Source organism: Cryptosporidium sp. chipmunk genotype I, assembly GCF_004936735.1.
Source record: "Cryptosporidium sp. chipmunk genotype I strain 37763 chromosome Unknown contig_8, whole genome shotgun sequence".
Lineage (NCBI taxonomy): Eukaryota > Apicomplexa > Conoidasida > Eucoccidiorida > Cryptosporidiidae > Cryptosporidium > Cryptosporidium sp. chipmunk genotype I.
In genome coordinates this window covers 43,740-62,520 of record NW_027125623.1, presented here as the reverse complement: position 1 = coordinate 62,520, position 18,781 = coordinate 43,740, and the positions used below count along the sequence as shown (strand labels likewise).

The following is an 18,781-nucleotide window of genomic DNA, read 5'->3' as shown; positions in this document are numbered from 1 at the left end:
GATACCTTCCAGAAAAAGAAAAAAACAAGTCTGAAAACCAAATTGATGCACTCTCTTGTTCATAAAATATTCTTTGTATATTTATACTTTATCCTCTCAATCTGGATAACAATTAATTGTACAATAACTTAAGAGTAATGAGAATTATAGTCTTTTGAGATGTCCCTTGACAAGATTGACAAAATACTCTTTAGTCTTTGACGAATACTTTGATCTTTACATGTAACACATTCTATTAACTCAGGTAATACGTTTTCTATATAATTCCCAAAACATCTCTTTTGCATCCTCAAAATCTCCAACTGTATTCCACTATAATCATCCAAGTTCTCCTCTTCAAATCTTCTCAATACTTTATAATGTTTCTCAATCAAAACTAGTAAAGAATGCATTTCTTCTATTTTCAAATGTGGCATTGGTCTTAATCCACTTTGTAAATCTTCCATAGAAAAACTTTTAAACATATTACTTGTCAATCTATGTAATTTATCTCCCAATTCTTCGATACAATTAATCAAATCTCTAACTTTTGACCTCAATTCCAATATATTTTCATCTTGTTCTCCTTCTCCCTCTTCTTTTTTACTAACGTCTACTTTACTTATTTTTATTATTATTCTTCTTTTTGGACTTAATTTAATATTCAATTGATCATACAAAACAAACAGCTTTTCTATTATATATATTTTCAATGTCTGATAATTAACATTCAAAGTTGGATGATTATTTTGTGAAATATTATTATTACCACCACTACTTGATCCCCCAAAACTTGTATTTTCTACATTAATAAACTTTTTATATTCTTCTGTGAGACTTTTATTTCTCAACTCTAATCCATTTTTCAATTTCTTATTGTCATTAATAAATTCATCAAAATAATTTATAATAATTTTATAGTATTTATAAGGTAACTCAAAAATCTCCAATTCTTCTACATCGTCTTTCTCCCGCTTCTCGAACTTGTTCACTACATTGTTAAAACCATTTAATATTAAAATAAAGTCCATAACAACATTTACCAATAATATATCAAAATATAAATAGTAGTTATCAATGTAATTACTCATTTTTTGCGAACTCTTGTTTAATATATTATTTGAAACAACTTTAAGTCCAAATCCCTGATCTTCCTTTACCATGTTTCCAATAATATCAATAAATAATGGCCAAATATTTTCCATAATTATTTGATTAAACTCATTATTGACAGAATTTAGGTCATCTCTATTCATTTTCACAAATTCTATCTTTAAATACCCTATAAATGATATCCAATCATGCATAATGATTAATAGAGCTTCTTTTGCCACCATCCAAATTCCATATATTCTATCTTTATCTAATTCCATAATTAATAATAACTTCTCAAAAATATATGGCAAAATCATTATAATTTGAATTATTGAATTATTTTTAATAATATTTGATAATTGAATAATTTCCATACTTTTTAATATTACATTTCGATTAAATCCAACCAATAATGATATAGTTTTACTAGATATTCCAATCTTATTAGTATCAACAAACAAATCCCTATGTATGATCAAAGTATCTAACAGCTTTTTAATTACCAATGGTATCAATAAATTTTTACAAGGAATTTCTTCCAAAGTATTAGATTCAATTTTATCAAATGATAGCAAGCTCATCATGTAAAATTGTAATGCCTCCATCCCTATATTTTGTATGGTTGTTATAAATCTTATTTCACCATTAATAGATGATGAAAGATAATCGTTGTTATTTTTGATAGAACATAAGTATGATCTGGTACCGATATCGTTACTTTTTTCTTGAATATTTCTCTTATCAATTGGATTAGTTACGGCTTTATAACCTTGTTTGGACTTGAAATAATAACAATAATTAACATCAGGCCTAAACATATCCACATTATTAATGTTTCTCAGTAAGTAAACAACATTTAAGTCTTGAGAATCTTCCAGCTGATTACCTGATTGATGATTTTTTTCCTGATAGAATACTTTCAAAAGTGAAGTATCTCCAACTTTTTTAAAACAATTACTATGTATAAAATCACTATTATTATAACCGTCAATATATATCAGCCTATTCAGATTTCTTCCATTATTATTGGAATCTTTAAATGAGTTAACAACAGTTTCTTGGTTATCTTTTTCAAAGTTAACCAATTTTGGAATATAAAGTAATGAAGTCGGATCTTTTTTGTCCCTACCCCATATCTCAGCATAGGATGATATTGGCGATAGAAATAAGCTGTTATGACTTTGATTTTTCCCATATTGACTCTTATAATACTCACAAAAATTTCTATATAATCCTTGCTTACTTCTTTGATCGATGAATTGCTTTTTATTGAATTCTTCAAATGTATTTTGGAAGTTATCAGCGAAATCTGGATAGTTTAAATTGGATAATGGTACCGTATGGTGAATAAAAGTATCAGTAGAGGTAATGATTGAGATAATCAAATCCAATAGTAGTGCCAATTGTGTAAAAGACTCATCAAATACGATATACTTGACCATATTTCCTTCATTTTTGATTAAGATGAGTAAGTCAACAACAGACTGAAGTAAAGACTCCGCTAACTTATCAGATAAGTAAAACTTGATGAGCTTGTGAACATAGTTATTATATAATTTATAAATTGAATCATCTTTGCAATTCTTATGATCTGTATTATGAATAAATTCTTCAGCTCTTTGTAACTTTCTCAAAGTTTCAGCACTTTGATTAGTAATTCGATCAATAATTTCTTTATAAATTTTAAAGCCTGAGTTCCACAGCTGTTTATCACCAATTCTCATAGAAAGAACAAGCAACTCATACAAAGTCTTAATTGAGGTAATTTGTATATCTTTTGTATATATTATATCATGATGATTTTCAAAACCAGCAGAATTTTGACGGCCTTCGTTATTAAAAAATAACAAAGATGATATAGTCTTGTAAAGAAACATTGTACATTCATAGCATATATTTTTAGATTCTTGGTTTTTTAGTAGATTATTCTGAGACAACTCTTTAATTACTCTTAAAGCTCCATCAATAGAAATAATCAGAGTTCCTTCCCAAAGCTTGTTTTGTTGAGAATTTCTAATAAAGCTAGTGGATAATGATGGAGAATCATCTTGTTTAACAAGTTTATTCGGATTAGAATCATGATTTTGTGGAACTGGAATACTCTTTTCAAACTCCAAGGATGAATTCATTGAATTATAATTCACATACTCGGAATCTTTCATTAATAAAGATAATGATGCCATTTCCTTATATTCATTGTCATCTTTTGATAGAGAATAAAAGCTTCGTAATTTCTCATAATTGGTTTCTTTGTAAGAATTGTTGTACTGGTCTATACTAACAGTTAAAACATTTCCAAGTATCCTGACAATAATTGATTTCAGTAGTTGATTTTTGATGTATTTGCAGTGTGTAATTAGGGCCGAAAATAAGGTCCTAAGCGAACAATTCCTTATTTCTTGACGTGGATCCTTGCATAAGTCCTCTAACTGAAGTATTATATTCAGCCATATAATATCAATGTTGGTATAATCAGAATAGTAAACTTTGTTAATCTTATTCATGTTGATTTTGACATTCCTTTGGTCAAAAACAAAAATTTGATTAATATCTTTATCATTATCAATTTCATATTCACATCTTTGATTGAAACCTTGTTCTAATTCATTTTCAATCTCCTCTTGAGAGTTATTAGAGAGCGATGCTCCTATTAAATCCGTTAATTTCCAAAGTAAACTTACGGCTTGAAATGCCATATTTTCTGTGGAGATATTTACACGACCAAATACGGCAATAGACTCAATAAGCAGATTCCAAGATGAGGATATCTTATTTGTGTTGTTTAAAAAGCGTATTTCTGCCTCATCAGTAATATACTCTATCAAAGAAAATAGTGCTTGAAGCAATTCTATATCATAATCAATATCCAAATTAACACTTTCAATTTGATTGCTTTCATAATTCAAGCTTTCAGTACTTGATGATTCCAAAAACGATAATGAGCCATTGATAACAATATTTTCATTGCTTTCAGACCTCTCATACTTGAGATACTTGATGTATCCGCGATATCTCTCTTGAATAATATTATTAATCAATAAATTTATTAATATCCATGTAGAGTCGTCCAGTTTGGGTATTGTTGAGCACAAAATCGAATATAGTGAGCGTAACAATAAAGTATTATACATTGGAAATGATCCAGTCAACATTAGATACGGACTCAGCAAACTTGTCTGAACATTATTCTCCATCAACATTGAATTATCTTCATCTGCAAATTGAAAAATGGTTGTTATTGTTGATGATAAAAAATTCATTATACTATTAAACATTCCAACATTTTCTACATTATTTCTGGCTATTTTATTATTTTTATTTATCTCCAGGTCATTATTTTTATGTGGACAGTCATTATTCTGCATACAATTTTGCAAATTGCATGTATCTTGGTTTTGTGCACATGCAATACCGGTGTGGTGATAATTGTTTTGTTTGATAGTTTCTAATAAAAGAGGAATAATTTTGTCATTCCATATTGGAATGAACAAGTTATAACTCATTTTGTCGTATATTGATTGAATAATACAACTAAGTTGTTTAAGCATATAATCAAAAACTTGAATGTCAAGGTTTTCCTTGTACATATTATAACTTAGCTCTTTATATATACCTTTAATCACAGAATTCATAGTATTTTCTGAAATATTCTTAATATGGTCTTTTATGAATACCTGATGAGATGCTCTTAAAATTGTGGATTCTGCCATAAGGGTTTTAATTATCTGCCCGTCTTTTATCTTTTCGTCTTTAGCCTTTACATTATTCAACTCAATAGATTCACCATTCTCGACAGACGAAAATTGCTCAGATTTCAAACTCAATAAGCCCTGATCAATTTCCTCTAAATCTAAAACTTCTATTGTATATTTTGACTTTATCTCACTAGATTTTACCATTGGTCCTAGTCCTATATCCAATATACGATCTATGTATTCCATATATCTAAATAACAATTGCCAAGAAACTTCATCCAAACATTCACTGAATTGATATGAAATTGATAGAAAGCATTTATATATTGAAAATAATTTTTCTAACATAACTGTGTCACTGAGTATTCTAGACTCCAAAATTTGATTATTCTTGTAATATTTCTGTAATGATTCAAAAATTAGTTCCAAAATATTACTCAATTTTCCCTTTAATTCTGGTAAATTTGAGATCATAAATAGAAAAGTAATGATTCTGTAGACATAATACCTCAAAAGGTAATAGTCCATACATTGTTTTATTAATATATAAAATTGATCCCAAATATTAAACACCAATTTCTCAAACTCTATCATTTTTTCTCTATCACCATTAATCTCGTCCTTATAAATTCTATTCAAACATGTTGAAATGTTCAAAATAATATCAAAAACCAATAGAGATATTTCTATTGGCTTTAGTGATATTAAAACTACTGACGATAAATTTGACAAACTTTGCGTATTACCTGCATGCAAATTTGTGGTAACCCCCGAATTCACATAATTCCCGCCAAAACAATAATATTTTGAAATGTGATAAATGCGATCATCTTCCATAATAACATCTATAAGCCTTAAGTTCTTTTCAGAGGTCTTTTTGGATGAGCCAATAATAAAATATCCACATTCAATACTGGTATTGTTATGTTGAGGTAAAAGTATTGATGGAAGTGAAATCTTTTCATTGAGAAAAGATGGTACCGATAAGTTCAGTGCATTTTCAGCTGAATAAAGAATGTCAAGCTGATCGTTGAAAGAAACCAGGATTTGATTGATTGTAAAAATAATCAGTTCCAGAATATTCGTCGTTTTAGGTTCTTCATCTGTTTCCTTTTCTTTATTTTGTACTTTTACATTATAGTTTCCAATAATAATCAAAATATCTGGATTTTGAACCAATTCGCTCAGCATTTCAAGAATACATTGTAGTGACCAGCTTGGAATATTTGTATAGTTTCCATCAGAAATTACTTGGATAAAACTCATTAAGGAATTACAAATACAGTCTTTAATAAACGGACCTTGTAGCTTCTTACTAGAATTAAATTCTAAAATTCTGACAAATAATCTAATGAATCTCGCAAACATAACAAAGTGATGAATATTTTGAGACATCTTTGGATTCAACTCTAAGCATGAATTTTGAATGCACTTAGTTAAAGTTGGGAATAATACATTATGAATTAGACTTCTTAAGTCTTCATTGTTTTCCAATAATGGTCTTCTACCTGATGTATTCTTATCCAGAATTTCATACCACAAGTCCAAACATATCTCTGATGGAATGGTTATTCCTCCTTTTAGTAGGGACAGCGGGGTTAAATTATCCTTTGAACTATTATTGTTTGAAACTAATTTGACATTCTCTACAACATTCTTATCTATCATTATAGATATATCTTTAATTAATAAGAGAGGAACAACTTCTAAAACCTCCTTGCTATCTTCCTTATTAGCTGTGCTTGAATCAATGTAATCTAGTGAAATGTTTATAAGTTGTCTTATTGCAAGCTGAGACATTTGAATTAATTGGTAGTAGCCTGATAAGTTAAATAGAGTTGAAATTATACTAACTGTTAGTGTGATCATAGGCTCATTAAATTCAAGTATTTCTGGAGACAGAAACAATAATACAGTTTGAATTACTTTGAGCAAAACCTGTTCTTTATCATTATTTAAGCTTGAGTGGTTTCCATGGTAATTGCTAGATGTATGCTTGGATTTAGTCTTAATTGTAGTAGAAACTTTTATTGTGACTTCATTGAGTACTGCCAAAATTGTTATCTTATGAGAAGTATCTAGTAACCCTGGAATTAGTATTTGCTGAATGCAATTCATACCTAGTATTGATAATTGTATTAAATCTGGGTTTTTTGTAGAGGCCATTATAGCCTCCCTAAAAACTGAACAGACATCAGTCACAGGAAACTGCTTAAATATTTCCCCATTCTCGTCATAATTTGTCTTATATACTACATCCCTATAGTGTCTAAAACTTAACAAAGCCTTTTCACACATTACCTTGATGTAATTAAGGTTACTGCTTTTACATGGTATAGAAATTGCTCTTAATTCATCCTCTATATTTGGGCAGCTAGGCCTTGATTTTATATTTGCTTGGTTATCTTCTCCCATGCTTTTTTTAATTGGCCCACTTTTGTTTTCCTGGTCTGCTTCCAAGAAGTGCATCAGGCTTCCTCTTATTATACTTGAACTCCAAAGATAACTAAAACTCTTTTAGTTGTACCATACCATTAAATTAAAGCTGATTCTGAGTGTTCTCTTCTTATGTTTGCGAAATCTTCTAAATAAAAATTGGCAATTTGGCGCCAAAATAATTTTTTTTCAGTAACAGAAATATTAATTGATTAGGTGAGTGAGATGTGATAAGCAATTAAAATATTCAAATTACTGTTAAAGTTTAGACATATTTAAACAGTTTTACATGATTTGCGAGGAGTTCATACCCGAGTTTTTTTCAGAAGATTTTTACTAGCAAATCCTTTTTAACTATACTCTATTATTTCAACCTTTTCAATAATATTAAGTCAAAAAGATATTTTATATCGGCCACCAAAGTGTGATCAAAAAGTTTAATGTTCGTGAAGTTAGTTTATTTAGTAAATTCTTTTTTAAGGTTTAATAAATCAATTTTTTTTTTCTAGTCATTCCACATACATTATCAAATACATGTAGCGCCAAGACATGCATGTATGAACACGACAACAGGGTAAAGCTTTGAGAGGTAAGGAGTAGAAAAGGGACGCGGATAAACATTCAAATAGAATTTAATATAATTCAGATCATTCTACCTTTCTTTTGCTATGTCTTTTCTGTTCAATTCCGTTCTTCTCTGAGATACTTGAACAGTACTTGAAGATAACGATTTGCATTAAGGGGACGGTGTTGAGTAGTGCAGAAATCACATTGGTCAGCAACAAGATTGTATTTGATTTGGATTCACTAAATAAAACAGTGGCAACTCTTGACCAGGAGCCCCCGGTAAGAAGGAAGAATGAAATAAATGAAAGCTGACCAGTGCTACTTTCTATATAGCACTTAACTATTTGAGGAACTCTTGAGAGAACGACAAAAATAAGAGGTGAAATGGAAAGGTACCTTAGAACCTGAATAGGAATAATATCTTGATAAAGGGCTGCAATGAGCAAAGAAATGGATGTAATATAAAATATCTGGTTAATTTGGAACTTCTTCTTATTTTGTGAATATATTATACATAGTATGAGTATGAATGCATTTTGAATACCTATAAAAGCACTATCAGCCCAAAGAAGCCATGAAACATTGAATCTCCAATTTGTAAATGAGTATATACAAGATGAGAGAATCTCAACATATATGCTAAAGCTACTAATTCCCTGTGTGCTTCTTGAGTTTAATATTTTGATAATCTGGGGTATTTTTACTATACAAGAGCCTGCAATGATTAAATAACTGATTAGCTGAAAAAATATATCTATGGATATTAACTCGAATGCATTCATCTTTTATTTTTCAAAAAAAACTCTATCAATTAATATCTTAAGTTCGATAGTTTTCAAGTATTTACTTATGCCTAAAATACAATAATTCAGTTATTAAAATCCAAGAAGAGAAGTATTGCTCAAATTCCCAATCTTGATTGAAGTGTTTTTCAATATAAAATATATTCTTATGGATTTTATACTAAATATTTTCAATGAATTAATTCACCTTTTCTTTTATATATTAGAAAAGATGATTTTCAATTGGTACATTTAACTTTTGTATATTTGATTTTACAATATTTTTTTCATGTGGGTAACACAGTATTCGTTTTAGCGGCAAAGCAAATATCTATATTGTTGTGAGCTTGATTTGGCGGTAGTTTGTGTGTAATTAATATAAAAATAAAAGTAACTAATGACTCCAGCAATTTTGAACGTAAAAATGCTGGTAGTTTTTTTTTATCCGTCAAAGCCAGTTATTTTCTTTTAAAATGAAGTCTTTATGACTAAAATAGTAGATCATAGCAGTTAAAATGGATTAGAATTGTGGCCAGATTTTGACAATTTGTTTTAATTAAATTCTGATAAATTAGTTATTGTTCTCTCAAAACTAATATTATAGGGTACACACAATTTATAGTAAATTAGGGTGCAAAAATAATTACACTTAAATAATAATTGTTTTCAGCTCTATATGTATAAGTTGTAGGATAATATCTCAAAGGGAGTTTATTATACATTCATTGTTTTAAACATTAGCTTTCTATTGAGTTGAAGGTGGGATCAGCGCAAATAGCTGATTTTGAGCATATTTTGGGTTAATTCATGACATTTTAATTACATGTAATCAAATCATTAGTTTGCATTACGTGCATACCTTAATTTCCTAAATTGAACTTTTTACTGATTTATTTTAATAAGAGTTAAAATATCACACAGCAATTTTGGTATAAATTGTAGAATTATCAAGTTGGTATATGAAGAACAAAAATCTTAACAAACCTATTAATCTTAATTTAAGAAGTTTAACTTTAGTGATCTTGGCTTCCTTTCAGTAAAATTGTAACATAACCGCAGTTAAATGGTTAGAGAGGCTCCCAATAAGAGTAACCCATCCCCAAACCTTGCGCCTCCTAACTCGAGCACAACTAAGACTGTTCCTACTCCTATTCCTGGCCCTGCTCCTACTCCTACTCCTACTCCAGGGCCAGGTGTAACAAAAGATAGTGCACCAATTAATATTCCAATAGTCTCAGTTAGTGCAAACGAACGGTCTGGAACTCCAAATTCAAAAGAAGTAATACAAGTTCCTTCAATTCCAAAAGAAGAAGGGAACATTAAGGGCCAGACTTCTAGTCCTCCAGTAATGTCTTCTTCGCCTCAGAAACCCTCATCTCAGCAGTCTTCACCTCAACAAACTCCTTCATCCCAGCCAACTCCTCCACCTCAGCCAACTTCTCCACCTCAGAAGTCATCACCTCAGCAGTCTTCATCTCAGTCAGTTCCTGCATCACAGCAGTCTTCAACAGCGCCTTCAAAACCGGCTCAAGCTCAGACAAATCCACCAAAACCTGATACTCAAAAGATGGGTTCACAAAAAGTTGAAGTTGGCAAATTTGGAGAAATGCCAAAGCAAGTGGAGCTAAATGGAATAGGATCCAACTTAGATTCAAGAAGGTCAGTAGAAAATACAAAGTTTTCTCTGATAGAGTCAGAGTTGGATTCTAAATTCCCAGATATTAAGACTGCTTTTAGTAAAGATGGGCTTCAAGAAGTTAGAGTTGCTCTAATTTTTATCGTTATTAGCTTAATCATGGTTATTGGATTTTCTATTAGAAAGTATCGCAAGCTTAGAAAAGGTGGAGAACAGGTCAGAAATATTACAAATACAGTCTTTCCTGTCAAAATTGTGAGCCTCTATTTATATATATTTTTGAGTTTCCCAATTACTGTGCTTATGCAATTCTTTTCATGTATTGCTCCGATGGGTTATGGAATGTTTAATGTTATACAATCTATTTATCAGAGTTCATGCTATATCTGGCTTTGGGACCTTTTTGTTGAATACTTCGGAGGATCAGAGCAAATCGTTACAGCTATAAGAAGAACAGGCCCTTACCAGGTTTGGAAGGTACCCCCATTCATGATTCCAACAAGTACAGAAACTTACTTTCAACCAAAAATTGTAATTGTAAGCTATATATTAATGATACAATTTCTTCCAATCAACATTTTGGTCTCAATATTGAATGTTATTCATCCATCCAAGGCTTTTCTTTATAATATCATTTTAATCATTTCCTTATCTATATCAACTTATGGAATTATGCTTATTTACTGGCCTAGTAAAGAAGCCTTACAGCCTTATCAAGGAGGGTGGAAATTTGGAATTCTTGTTATTCAATCATTTTCCATTATAGTTGTTGATTCCATTATCAGACTTGCCAAGTATGAGAATAGAGAATACAACTCTATTGTTTATAAGCTTTACTGGAAATTAATGCTTACTTGTGGGGTAGCTACAATCTGTACTCTTGCTGCTGTGGCAATTATTGATTCCAGGGAAATTTACCAAATTTATAACCTCTCAATACCAACTAAGAACTCTGAAAATATTCCCGAAAATAAAGCAATGCTTGCTACTTGAGTTTAAAAGTAATTTGTGACCATAACAGAAAAATGGGAATTGTTTGTGTTATGCATTATTTGATTATATTATGTATTTATTACAAATATTTAAAATAAATAGTTTTTCACTAAATTTTATTTTATTAAGAAAATCGAAAGTAATTTTACTTCATCCTTATATTGACATCTTCCTAATCCTTCTAGATATACATTTTATTAAGTCCAATAGTTTTCTGTTTTTAGCTACATCTAGTTTTGAGCACCACTAAAGCTTATGCCTAAAGACATTTGAGCGTTAAGTGAGTAGGTTGAATATAATTAGATTTGTACTCTAAGTTAGAGGGGAATTCAAAAGAGGGAATTTCAAGAATGTCTATGCCATAAAAAATCAAGCAACTAGAAAAGATTCTATAAAGTAACATTTTTTGCCTAAATTTTAAAATTCCCAATTTGGAATTATGGCGCCCATTTAGTAATTGTTCTAATTAGAATTGTTTGCATGTGACTATATTAACAATATATTAGTCTGTATTTTTTACCTTCAAGTATTTGGACTTTTGACATTTAGGAGTTTAATTTTAGAATTTAATTGAGTAAAAACTCCTTTTAATAAATGTTAGTCTTTAAAAATTCCCTTATAGATTGACAATTCTACAACTAAAACAAGGCAATATATCAATAGTGCAGAGAATAATTTACATAAAAAGCGGCGGGTCTTAGAAATCAATCCTTAAAATACCTATTTCGTTTAACCTATCTTCTTCTACTGGTAATTACTCAATTTCTTTCAATAATTGTGGTTGATTGGACTTGATCCTCTAGATTTATTTTTGATTTACTTCAATTTATCGTTATAGAAGGGAATAATAATAATAATAATAATGACCAAGATAGATAAGTAAAAACCATTAAAATGCGTTAACTACCAGTGCAAAACTTACCATGAAAATGGTAATATGTGGAGTAAGAAATAGGGAGTTAGTCCATTCTTGATTTTAAAGTTTTAGTGACAAGCTTTTCAGGAGTAAGTAGATAAACTTTGCAACCCCATCCAGAAAATGCATCTCTATCGATACCAGAAAGCATACATTGTGAGACAATTTCCATGAGTTCATCTGGTTCCAGATCAGGCCTATAGTATGATTCACAAATACCAAAAAGCTGATTATCAGCGGTTCCGGAAATTGCAAATTCACTACATACTGATAAGCATCCAATAAGATCGTATCCAGCGATAAAAGGGACGTTATTATTGTCGAGGCCTGCTACGATTGGTTCCACAAAGTATGGACTGAAACGTTTGCTATATAATATCGAAGCTGTCATATGGCTAAGCGCCTTAACACCAATTTCTCTTTCTTCTCTTAAATGGTACAAGTTTGTTTTAAATTTTATCAAGTTTGTTAGAGTGTGAATATCAGTAGCCAATCCTGAAAATCCCATCAGCGTTTTCGAGCTCGGTCTTATAACTTTATCAAAATTAGTACTAATAGTTCTGTATCCATTAGATCCAAGCCTCATATCTGTTGCAAATGCAACACACTCTTTTCCCTTCATTGCCAAGATGGCACCACCATTATAAGTCATAATAGACTAATTGTTTAAATTGAAAAAAGTTAATATTTAATTTACAAAATTTGGATTTGTAGATAACTTACCATTTTTGATTATCTAGTATATTTATCAGTACAAAAACTTGGTTGTAACGCAAATAGTGCTGAATCTACAGGATTTACGCAATGCAGCAGTATGTTTTATTTCCTTGCTTAAATCTAATTTGTATATATATAGAAAGGTATTAGCTGAATAGTATATCCAAACTTGTATACACACTTGATGTATTCTAAGATAAACCTAATTGGCCTTGTTTTTCCACTGTATTAAAATATTAAATATACATATATGTATATGCAAATTAATATATTAGTGTATTAATATCCTAAAGATCCTATAATACAATTCAATTTGTTACTTTCTTTGATATATTATGCAAATTAAATCGTACTAAGAGTTGTAAATAATTTTTTTTTTAATTCAAGTTTCCCTCTTTTTTATTCTAAAATTTAATAATTATACCGTAACACCAAAAAAAAATTCAGTTATTTTTTAAGCTAAAACCCCCATACCCCCCAAAATCAACATTAGCCATGCCGCCACACATGGGCGGTAAATGAGTAGGGTATCGAATTCTGGCGCCACATCAACATTTACTAGAAAAAAATATTAAAATTAATTAAAAATTAAATAAATGTAATATAATAGTTTGAATAAGTAATGAATTAATAACAAAGGATAATTTTGTGATGTAACACTAAACAAAATAATGGACTAGATCGAAAAGCAGATATTTAAGTATATATGATATAATTAGATTCAAAAATTATTGTAGAGGTGGAAAGGAATAAATGTATTTATTGGTCTAGAGGTTTATATTTTATCTATTTATATATATTTAAATACATAATATACATAAGTATCTTAGAACAATATATATAGGTGCGCTATTATATTAAGAGAGAAATCTTGAGGGAAGATTGGTTGAATAACTGGAATAAGTTATATACTGAGATGTAAAGGCAATAGTACTAAAGAGGATTTAAATTTGTGTTACTTATGAAGGAAAAGAAAAAAAATGTAAACTATTACTTAAGCTGTGCATTAGGTGGAGCATTAAGTTGTGGGCTAACTCACACAGCAATTGTCCCAATAGATATAGCTAAATGCAGAATACAGGTTTACCCTGATAAATTTAAGAGTTTGATTCCGACTTTAACAAGAATAGTAAAATATGAAGGAGTAAAAGCACTGAGATTAGGATGGGCACCAACTTTAATAGGTTATTCGGCACAAGGTGCGTTAAAATATAGCTTATATGAATACTTTAAGGATTTATATTCCAGTAAGATCCAAACAGCAAATAAAGAATCTCACAAAGGATTAATTTGGCTTGGCGCATCAGCAACAGCGGAATTTTTTGCGGACATAGCATTATGTCCAATGGAAATGATTAAATTGAAGATGCAAACTTGCTTGAGATCAGATCTATGGTCAAACTCTTTTTTTAAATCAGCTAGTAATATGTACAGGTATCGATCTGAGACTAAATTTCCCTTTGGAAGTATTAAGCCTTTATGGTATCGTCAAATTCCTTATACAATGGCAAAATTTTACTTTTTTGAAAGAATCAATCAGATGTTTTATGATAAAGTCTTTACTAAACCAAAAGAATCATATAGCAAGAAATCAAAGCTTGGTATAACATTTTTATCAGGTTATTTGTCTGGAATTATATGTGCTGCTGTATCTCATCCAGCAGATACTATAATTTCTCAGCTTGGAAAAGCTGCATACAATAGCTCTAAGCGAGTTAATATATTATCCATTACTAGGGAAATTGGTCTAAGGAACTTATGTACTGCAGGTTTAGGTACAAGAATGATTATGATTGGTACATTAACTGGGATGCAATGGTGGGTTTATGATTCTTTCAAGACTATAATTGGCTTAGAAACTTCTCGGGAAAGCAAAGTTCAATCCCAAGTTCAAGCAAACCCATTCCTCTAATAATAGTTTCTAAAGAAAGAGGCCAATCATATGGAAGTATTCTATTGGTTTTATATGTTTAGATTTGTTTATTCCTCCTAGTTTAGCTTTAATTATATACTTTAAATAATGCTTTTTAAAAAAAATATAATAATTCATTTAATTTTATTTCTATATTTTTACATTTCACTGTTTCTTTTAAATTCATTGATACGCATTATATCCACAAGAATGCCGGTATATGATTTTTATAACATGCAAATTTGCATGTGGATTTGCATGGTGAGGGGTGATAATTAACACGTAAGAGGCATCAATATATATTATTTAATAAATAATATGAAATAAAGTTGGAATAAATTATAAAAAAAATTTTAAATGAGGTTAATTGAATAAATTTATAAACTTAAAAGTAAATTTAGATTAAGATAATAGGTAAATTATTCAAATCAATAAATTGATTTAAAAAACAAAATGGTAAAAAGAAACAAAGAAGAAGGTAATAATATAGAAGAAGAAGGGGTAGCGTTGGATGAAACACAACAAAGTAAATTAGATGATGATAATATTGAAAGTAAATCTCAAGGTAGACCTTCAAGAAATTCAAGAAAAGTTATAAAGTATACAGATTTTGATGATGACGATGATGAATTAGATGATTTTGAGAGTGACTTTGATGAAGAAATGGATTTTATAAATGAGGAAGACGAAGAAGGTAGTGATGATGATGAAAATGACTTGGATTCAGAAGATGAAGAATTTGAAAAGGGTAAAAAGGGTAAAAAAAGTACAAAGAAGAAAGGAGGGGATTATATTAATTCTAAAGTTGCAAAATCAAAAAAACAGTCATCAAAAGAAAGTTCAATAGAAGGTGATTTTGAATCTGATGAGGAAGATAAAGGTGCAAAACCAACAAAGAAGAAAAAGTTATCTGCTCCAAAAAATTTGACTAAGAGGAATGTAGCAAGTTCAGGAGGAGTAGCAGTAGGGGATGCAGGAGAGGCAATATTTAACTATATGAAAGAGCAGAATCGTCCATATTCAGTACAAAATGTGGTTGATAACTTGCATAACATATATTCAAAGAAGCAAGTAACTGATGAAATGGAACGTCTTGCTACTGAGGGGAAGTTTGTATGCAAGGAATATGGAAAACAAAAAGTATATTTAGTTGACCAAAGCGATTGTAAGGAATTGAATAAGGAGGAGATGGAGGCTTTGGACAAAAGTATTTCACTCTGTGAGTCAGAATTAAATGATTTAGAGGTGAAGCTTAAACAACTTAAACAAGAAACAAGAAACATAAGTGTACCATTACCGATTAATGTATTAGAGGAGAAGATAGAGCAAGAGAATCTTAAGGTAAGTTATGTAAATTATTCAATTCAATATATTAAGAATCTTATAATATCATTTTCCACTAAAATGGCATATTTAATTATTTTTATATAACATTTACAGAATGAATCACTTAAAGAAGAGATTTCAAGAAAAGAAAAAATGTTGGATGAAGATTGTGAGATTATTCCTGTTAATGAACTAAAAGAGTTAAAGAACAGCTTGATTAAAAAGCAGGTAAGTTGTTTATTTAATATTAATTGCAAGGTTTGCTAATTATTTGAATTTTAGACAAAGTTGAAAAAGCTAAAATCTGCATGTAAATCAACACTGGACACTTTTTCAGAATCTATGGAAAGGAAGGTAGGTCGTTCCAAATTTTAGTAGAGCCTGATGAACCCTTTTACTTGAATAAAATCATTGTAAATGTCTTCTTTATTTTCAGGTTTCAGATTTAATCGAAGAAATTGGAATTGAGATGATTTGAATAATCATAACCATTAATAATAAAGCTTTCCCCACAACAAAGTTTTGGCGCCAAGTGAATATCAATATAATTGTTAATATATTGAAATAATAATAGAAAAGTAAAACAACTACTGGTTTATTGTCAAGAGTAGGATAAGCATAAAAATACAAGTTAGGAATTAGATATATTTATTCTATATATATTACAACTAAAAAGCAAAAAGGGAAATGAGTTTAATCGTTTGCAATATTAAATGTATATAAATTTGTATATCTATTTCACATAATAAATGCCCATTATTTCATATATAAAAAGTCTTTAGTTTGGCTATTGCATGTGTAATAACAAATTATTTTTTTTTTTTAAATGAATTCGGGAATGTGGAATAATAAGAGATTTTTGCTTAGTGGATTTGAAGAAAATGATGAGTATAATCTGGTGAGGAAAAAATATATTGAAAAAAATGGGGGAAAGGTTTTGGAATTAGATAGTGAGATAATGGATGATGATGTTGATTATTTAATATGTAACTATTCGAAGGGATATAGACATAGGCACACAAATATAGATTATCAGAAATTAAGGACCCCATTTTGGTTATGGTTATCAGTGAATGATGAATGGAATTATTCATTAGAATGGCATCCTTTTTTTAGACCAAATGGTAACTTTACATACAATATTTTGAGAGGGTTTCAGATATACCTTATAGGCTATAGTAGAACGATAGGAGGATTTAAAGATAGGGAAAGGAGTCCAAAATATATACGTAAGATGAATGATGTTGGTATTTTAGTTTCATTTATAGAAACACAAATGGGAGCAAGGGTAGTTTTTGATGGTGAGGATAAATATGAGAGTGAAATTGAGAATAAAGATGAAAGCAATGATGATAATAATTTGGTTAAAGTTCAATTTATAGGAGGCGTCACAAAGTTGGCACTCATTTGTAATAATGAGGAGTTGGTAGAAGAAATGATTAATAAAGTCAGAGAGAAAAATAATATTCAAACAATCGTAAATATAAATTGGTTATTTGATTGTTATGAAGAGGGAAGAATAGTGAATTATAAAAAGTATATATGTAATTATAAAAGAGAGGGGGAAGGGGAAGAAGAAAAGATGAGAATAAGAATAGGGTTAGAAAAAGAGAAGAGCGATATTGTTAATATTAAATATAAGGTTATAATATCCCATCAAGTATATTTGAGACATAGTGAGATATTTAATACAATGATAAAGATAAATAATATTGAGTATATGGAAGTAGGCCGTCCAAGCAGAGAGGTAATGAAAATTATTCAAAATATGGACGGAAAGAATGTATTGGAGTTTGAAAATATAGTAATGGTATTAGTTTTTAATGATTCGATGGAGGAGCAGGACTTTTGGTATGATTTAGTGAATATATTGGAGGAGAGTGTAGTGTTTAATATAAGGTTAGCATCAAAAGATAAGAAAGATAAAACTTTAATGCATTTCCAGAGGATGAGAATAATAAATGATCCAGAGGAATTGATAAATAAATTAATAGGTTGTGAAGAAAATATTATTCCATTAATAAGTAAATTGGGTTCAAAAGTTGGATATTCGATACCTTCTTTTATAAATGATTTACTTAAATCAGATAGTGAGTTTTTGGACACTGTTTTAAAGTTTACAGATTTTGAAAATATTACTGGTTTGAGTGGATTTGTTGAATATTCAAATGATAATCCAATGGATATCGTAAATTTGAATAGATCAAAAGCTATAAAAAGATTTGATAGTTTTGAGAAGGAGTTTTCTACTAGCAAATTTAGTTGAGCTTATTGATGATTATTACAAGTGATTATTTTTTTTATTTTTTTTATTTTTCTTAATTAATATTTAAAAAAATATTGCATAATTATTACGTAATAACTATTTTTATGAATAAAAGGTTCGTAATTATTACGAATTTTTTATTATTAAATAAATAATTAATTACGTATATACATTATCATTGTTTTGATACCGGTATTAAAATTTATATTACACGTGTAAAATTGCATGCATGTAACAATAATAAGATTAATGTGGATAATAAATTCGTGTAAGAATAACAATAAGGAATTGACCGGAGATAATGAAGAGGACGATGAATAACAAAAATTACTTTTTTTATTTTTTGTGTATTAATTTGAATTTTATTTTAAATAAATTCATTTTTTTTATTTGAAATATAATTCAATTTTCAGATTTACAACAAACAATAATTACAGGTTATTCTAGAATACAATAATAAC

General features: G+C 29.3%; 7 protein-coding genes across 7 annotated transcripts; 4 read left to right on the top strand and 3 right to left on the bottom strand.

Annotated features, from left to right (window-relative positions):
- Positions 1-128: 128 nt before the first annotated feature.
- ELE39_003673 (large low complexity) lies at positions 129-7,238 on the bottom strand (the record flags this gene model as incomplete). Its single annotated transcript, XM_067346818.1, has 1 exon — positions 129-7,238. The coding sequence occupies one exon, from the start codon at positions 7,236-7,238 to the stop codon at positions 129-131; it is 7,110 nt and encodes a 2,369-aa protein (XP_067199609.1).
- Positions 7,239-7,852: 614 nt separating this feature from the next.
- ELE39_003672 (PQ loop repeat family) lies at positions 7,853-8,554 on the bottom strand (the record flags this gene model as incomplete). The annotated part of the gene is made up of 1 exon (XM_067346817.1): positions 7,853-8,554. One exon carries the CDS (start codon positions 8,552-8,554, stop codon positions 7,853-7,855), a length of 702 nt encoding a protein of 233 aa, XP_067199608.1.
- Positions 8,555-9,617: 1,063 nt separating this feature from the next.
- On the top strand, positions 9,618-11,183 carry ELE39_003671 (uncharacterized protein; the record flags this gene model as incomplete). The annotated part of the gene is made up of 1 exon (XM_067346816.1): positions 9,618-11,183. The coding sequence occupies one exon, from the start codon at positions 9,618-9,620 to the stop codon at positions 11,181-11,183; it is 1,566 nt and encodes a 521-aa protein (XP_067199607.1).
- A 959-nt stretch (positions 11,184-12,142) lies between these two features.
- Positions 12,143-12,751, bottom strand: ELE39_003670 (proteasome component; the record flags this gene model as incomplete). The annotated part of the gene is made up of 1 exon (XM_067346815.1): positions 12,143-12,751. The coding sequence occupies one exon, from the start codon at positions 12,749-12,751 to the stop codon at positions 12,143-12,145; it is 609 nt and encodes a 202-aa protein (XP_067199606.1).
- Positions 12,752-13,777: 1,026 nt separating this feature from the next.
- ELE39_003669 (mitochondrial phosphate carrier) lies at positions 13,778-14,728 on the top strand (the record flags this gene model as incomplete). Its single annotated transcript, XM_067346814.1, has 1 exon — positions 13,778-14,728. One exon carries the CDS (start codon positions 13,778-13,780, stop codon positions 14,726-14,728), a length of 951 nt encoding a protein of 316 aa, XP_067199605.1.
- A 453-nt stretch (positions 14,729-15,181) lies between these two features.
- Positions 15,182-16,159, top strand: ELE39_003668 (uncharacterized protein; the record flags this gene model as incomplete). The annotated part of the gene is made up of 1 exon (XM_067346813.1): positions 15,182-16,159. The coding sequence occupies one exon, from the start codon at positions 15,182-15,184 to the stop codon at positions 16,157-16,159; it is 978 nt and encodes a 325-aa protein (XP_067199604.1).
- Positions 16,160-16,880: 721 nt separating this feature from the next.
- Positions 16,881-18,320, top strand: ELE39_003667 (uncharacterized protein; the record flags this gene model as incomplete). Its single annotated transcript, XM_067346812.1, has 1 exon — positions 16,881-18,320. The coding sequence occupies one exon, from the start codon at positions 16,881-16,883 to the stop codon at positions 18,318-18,320; it is 1,440 nt and encodes a 479-aa protein (XP_067199603.1).
- Between the last annotated feature and the right edge of the window lie 461 nt (positions 18,321-18,781).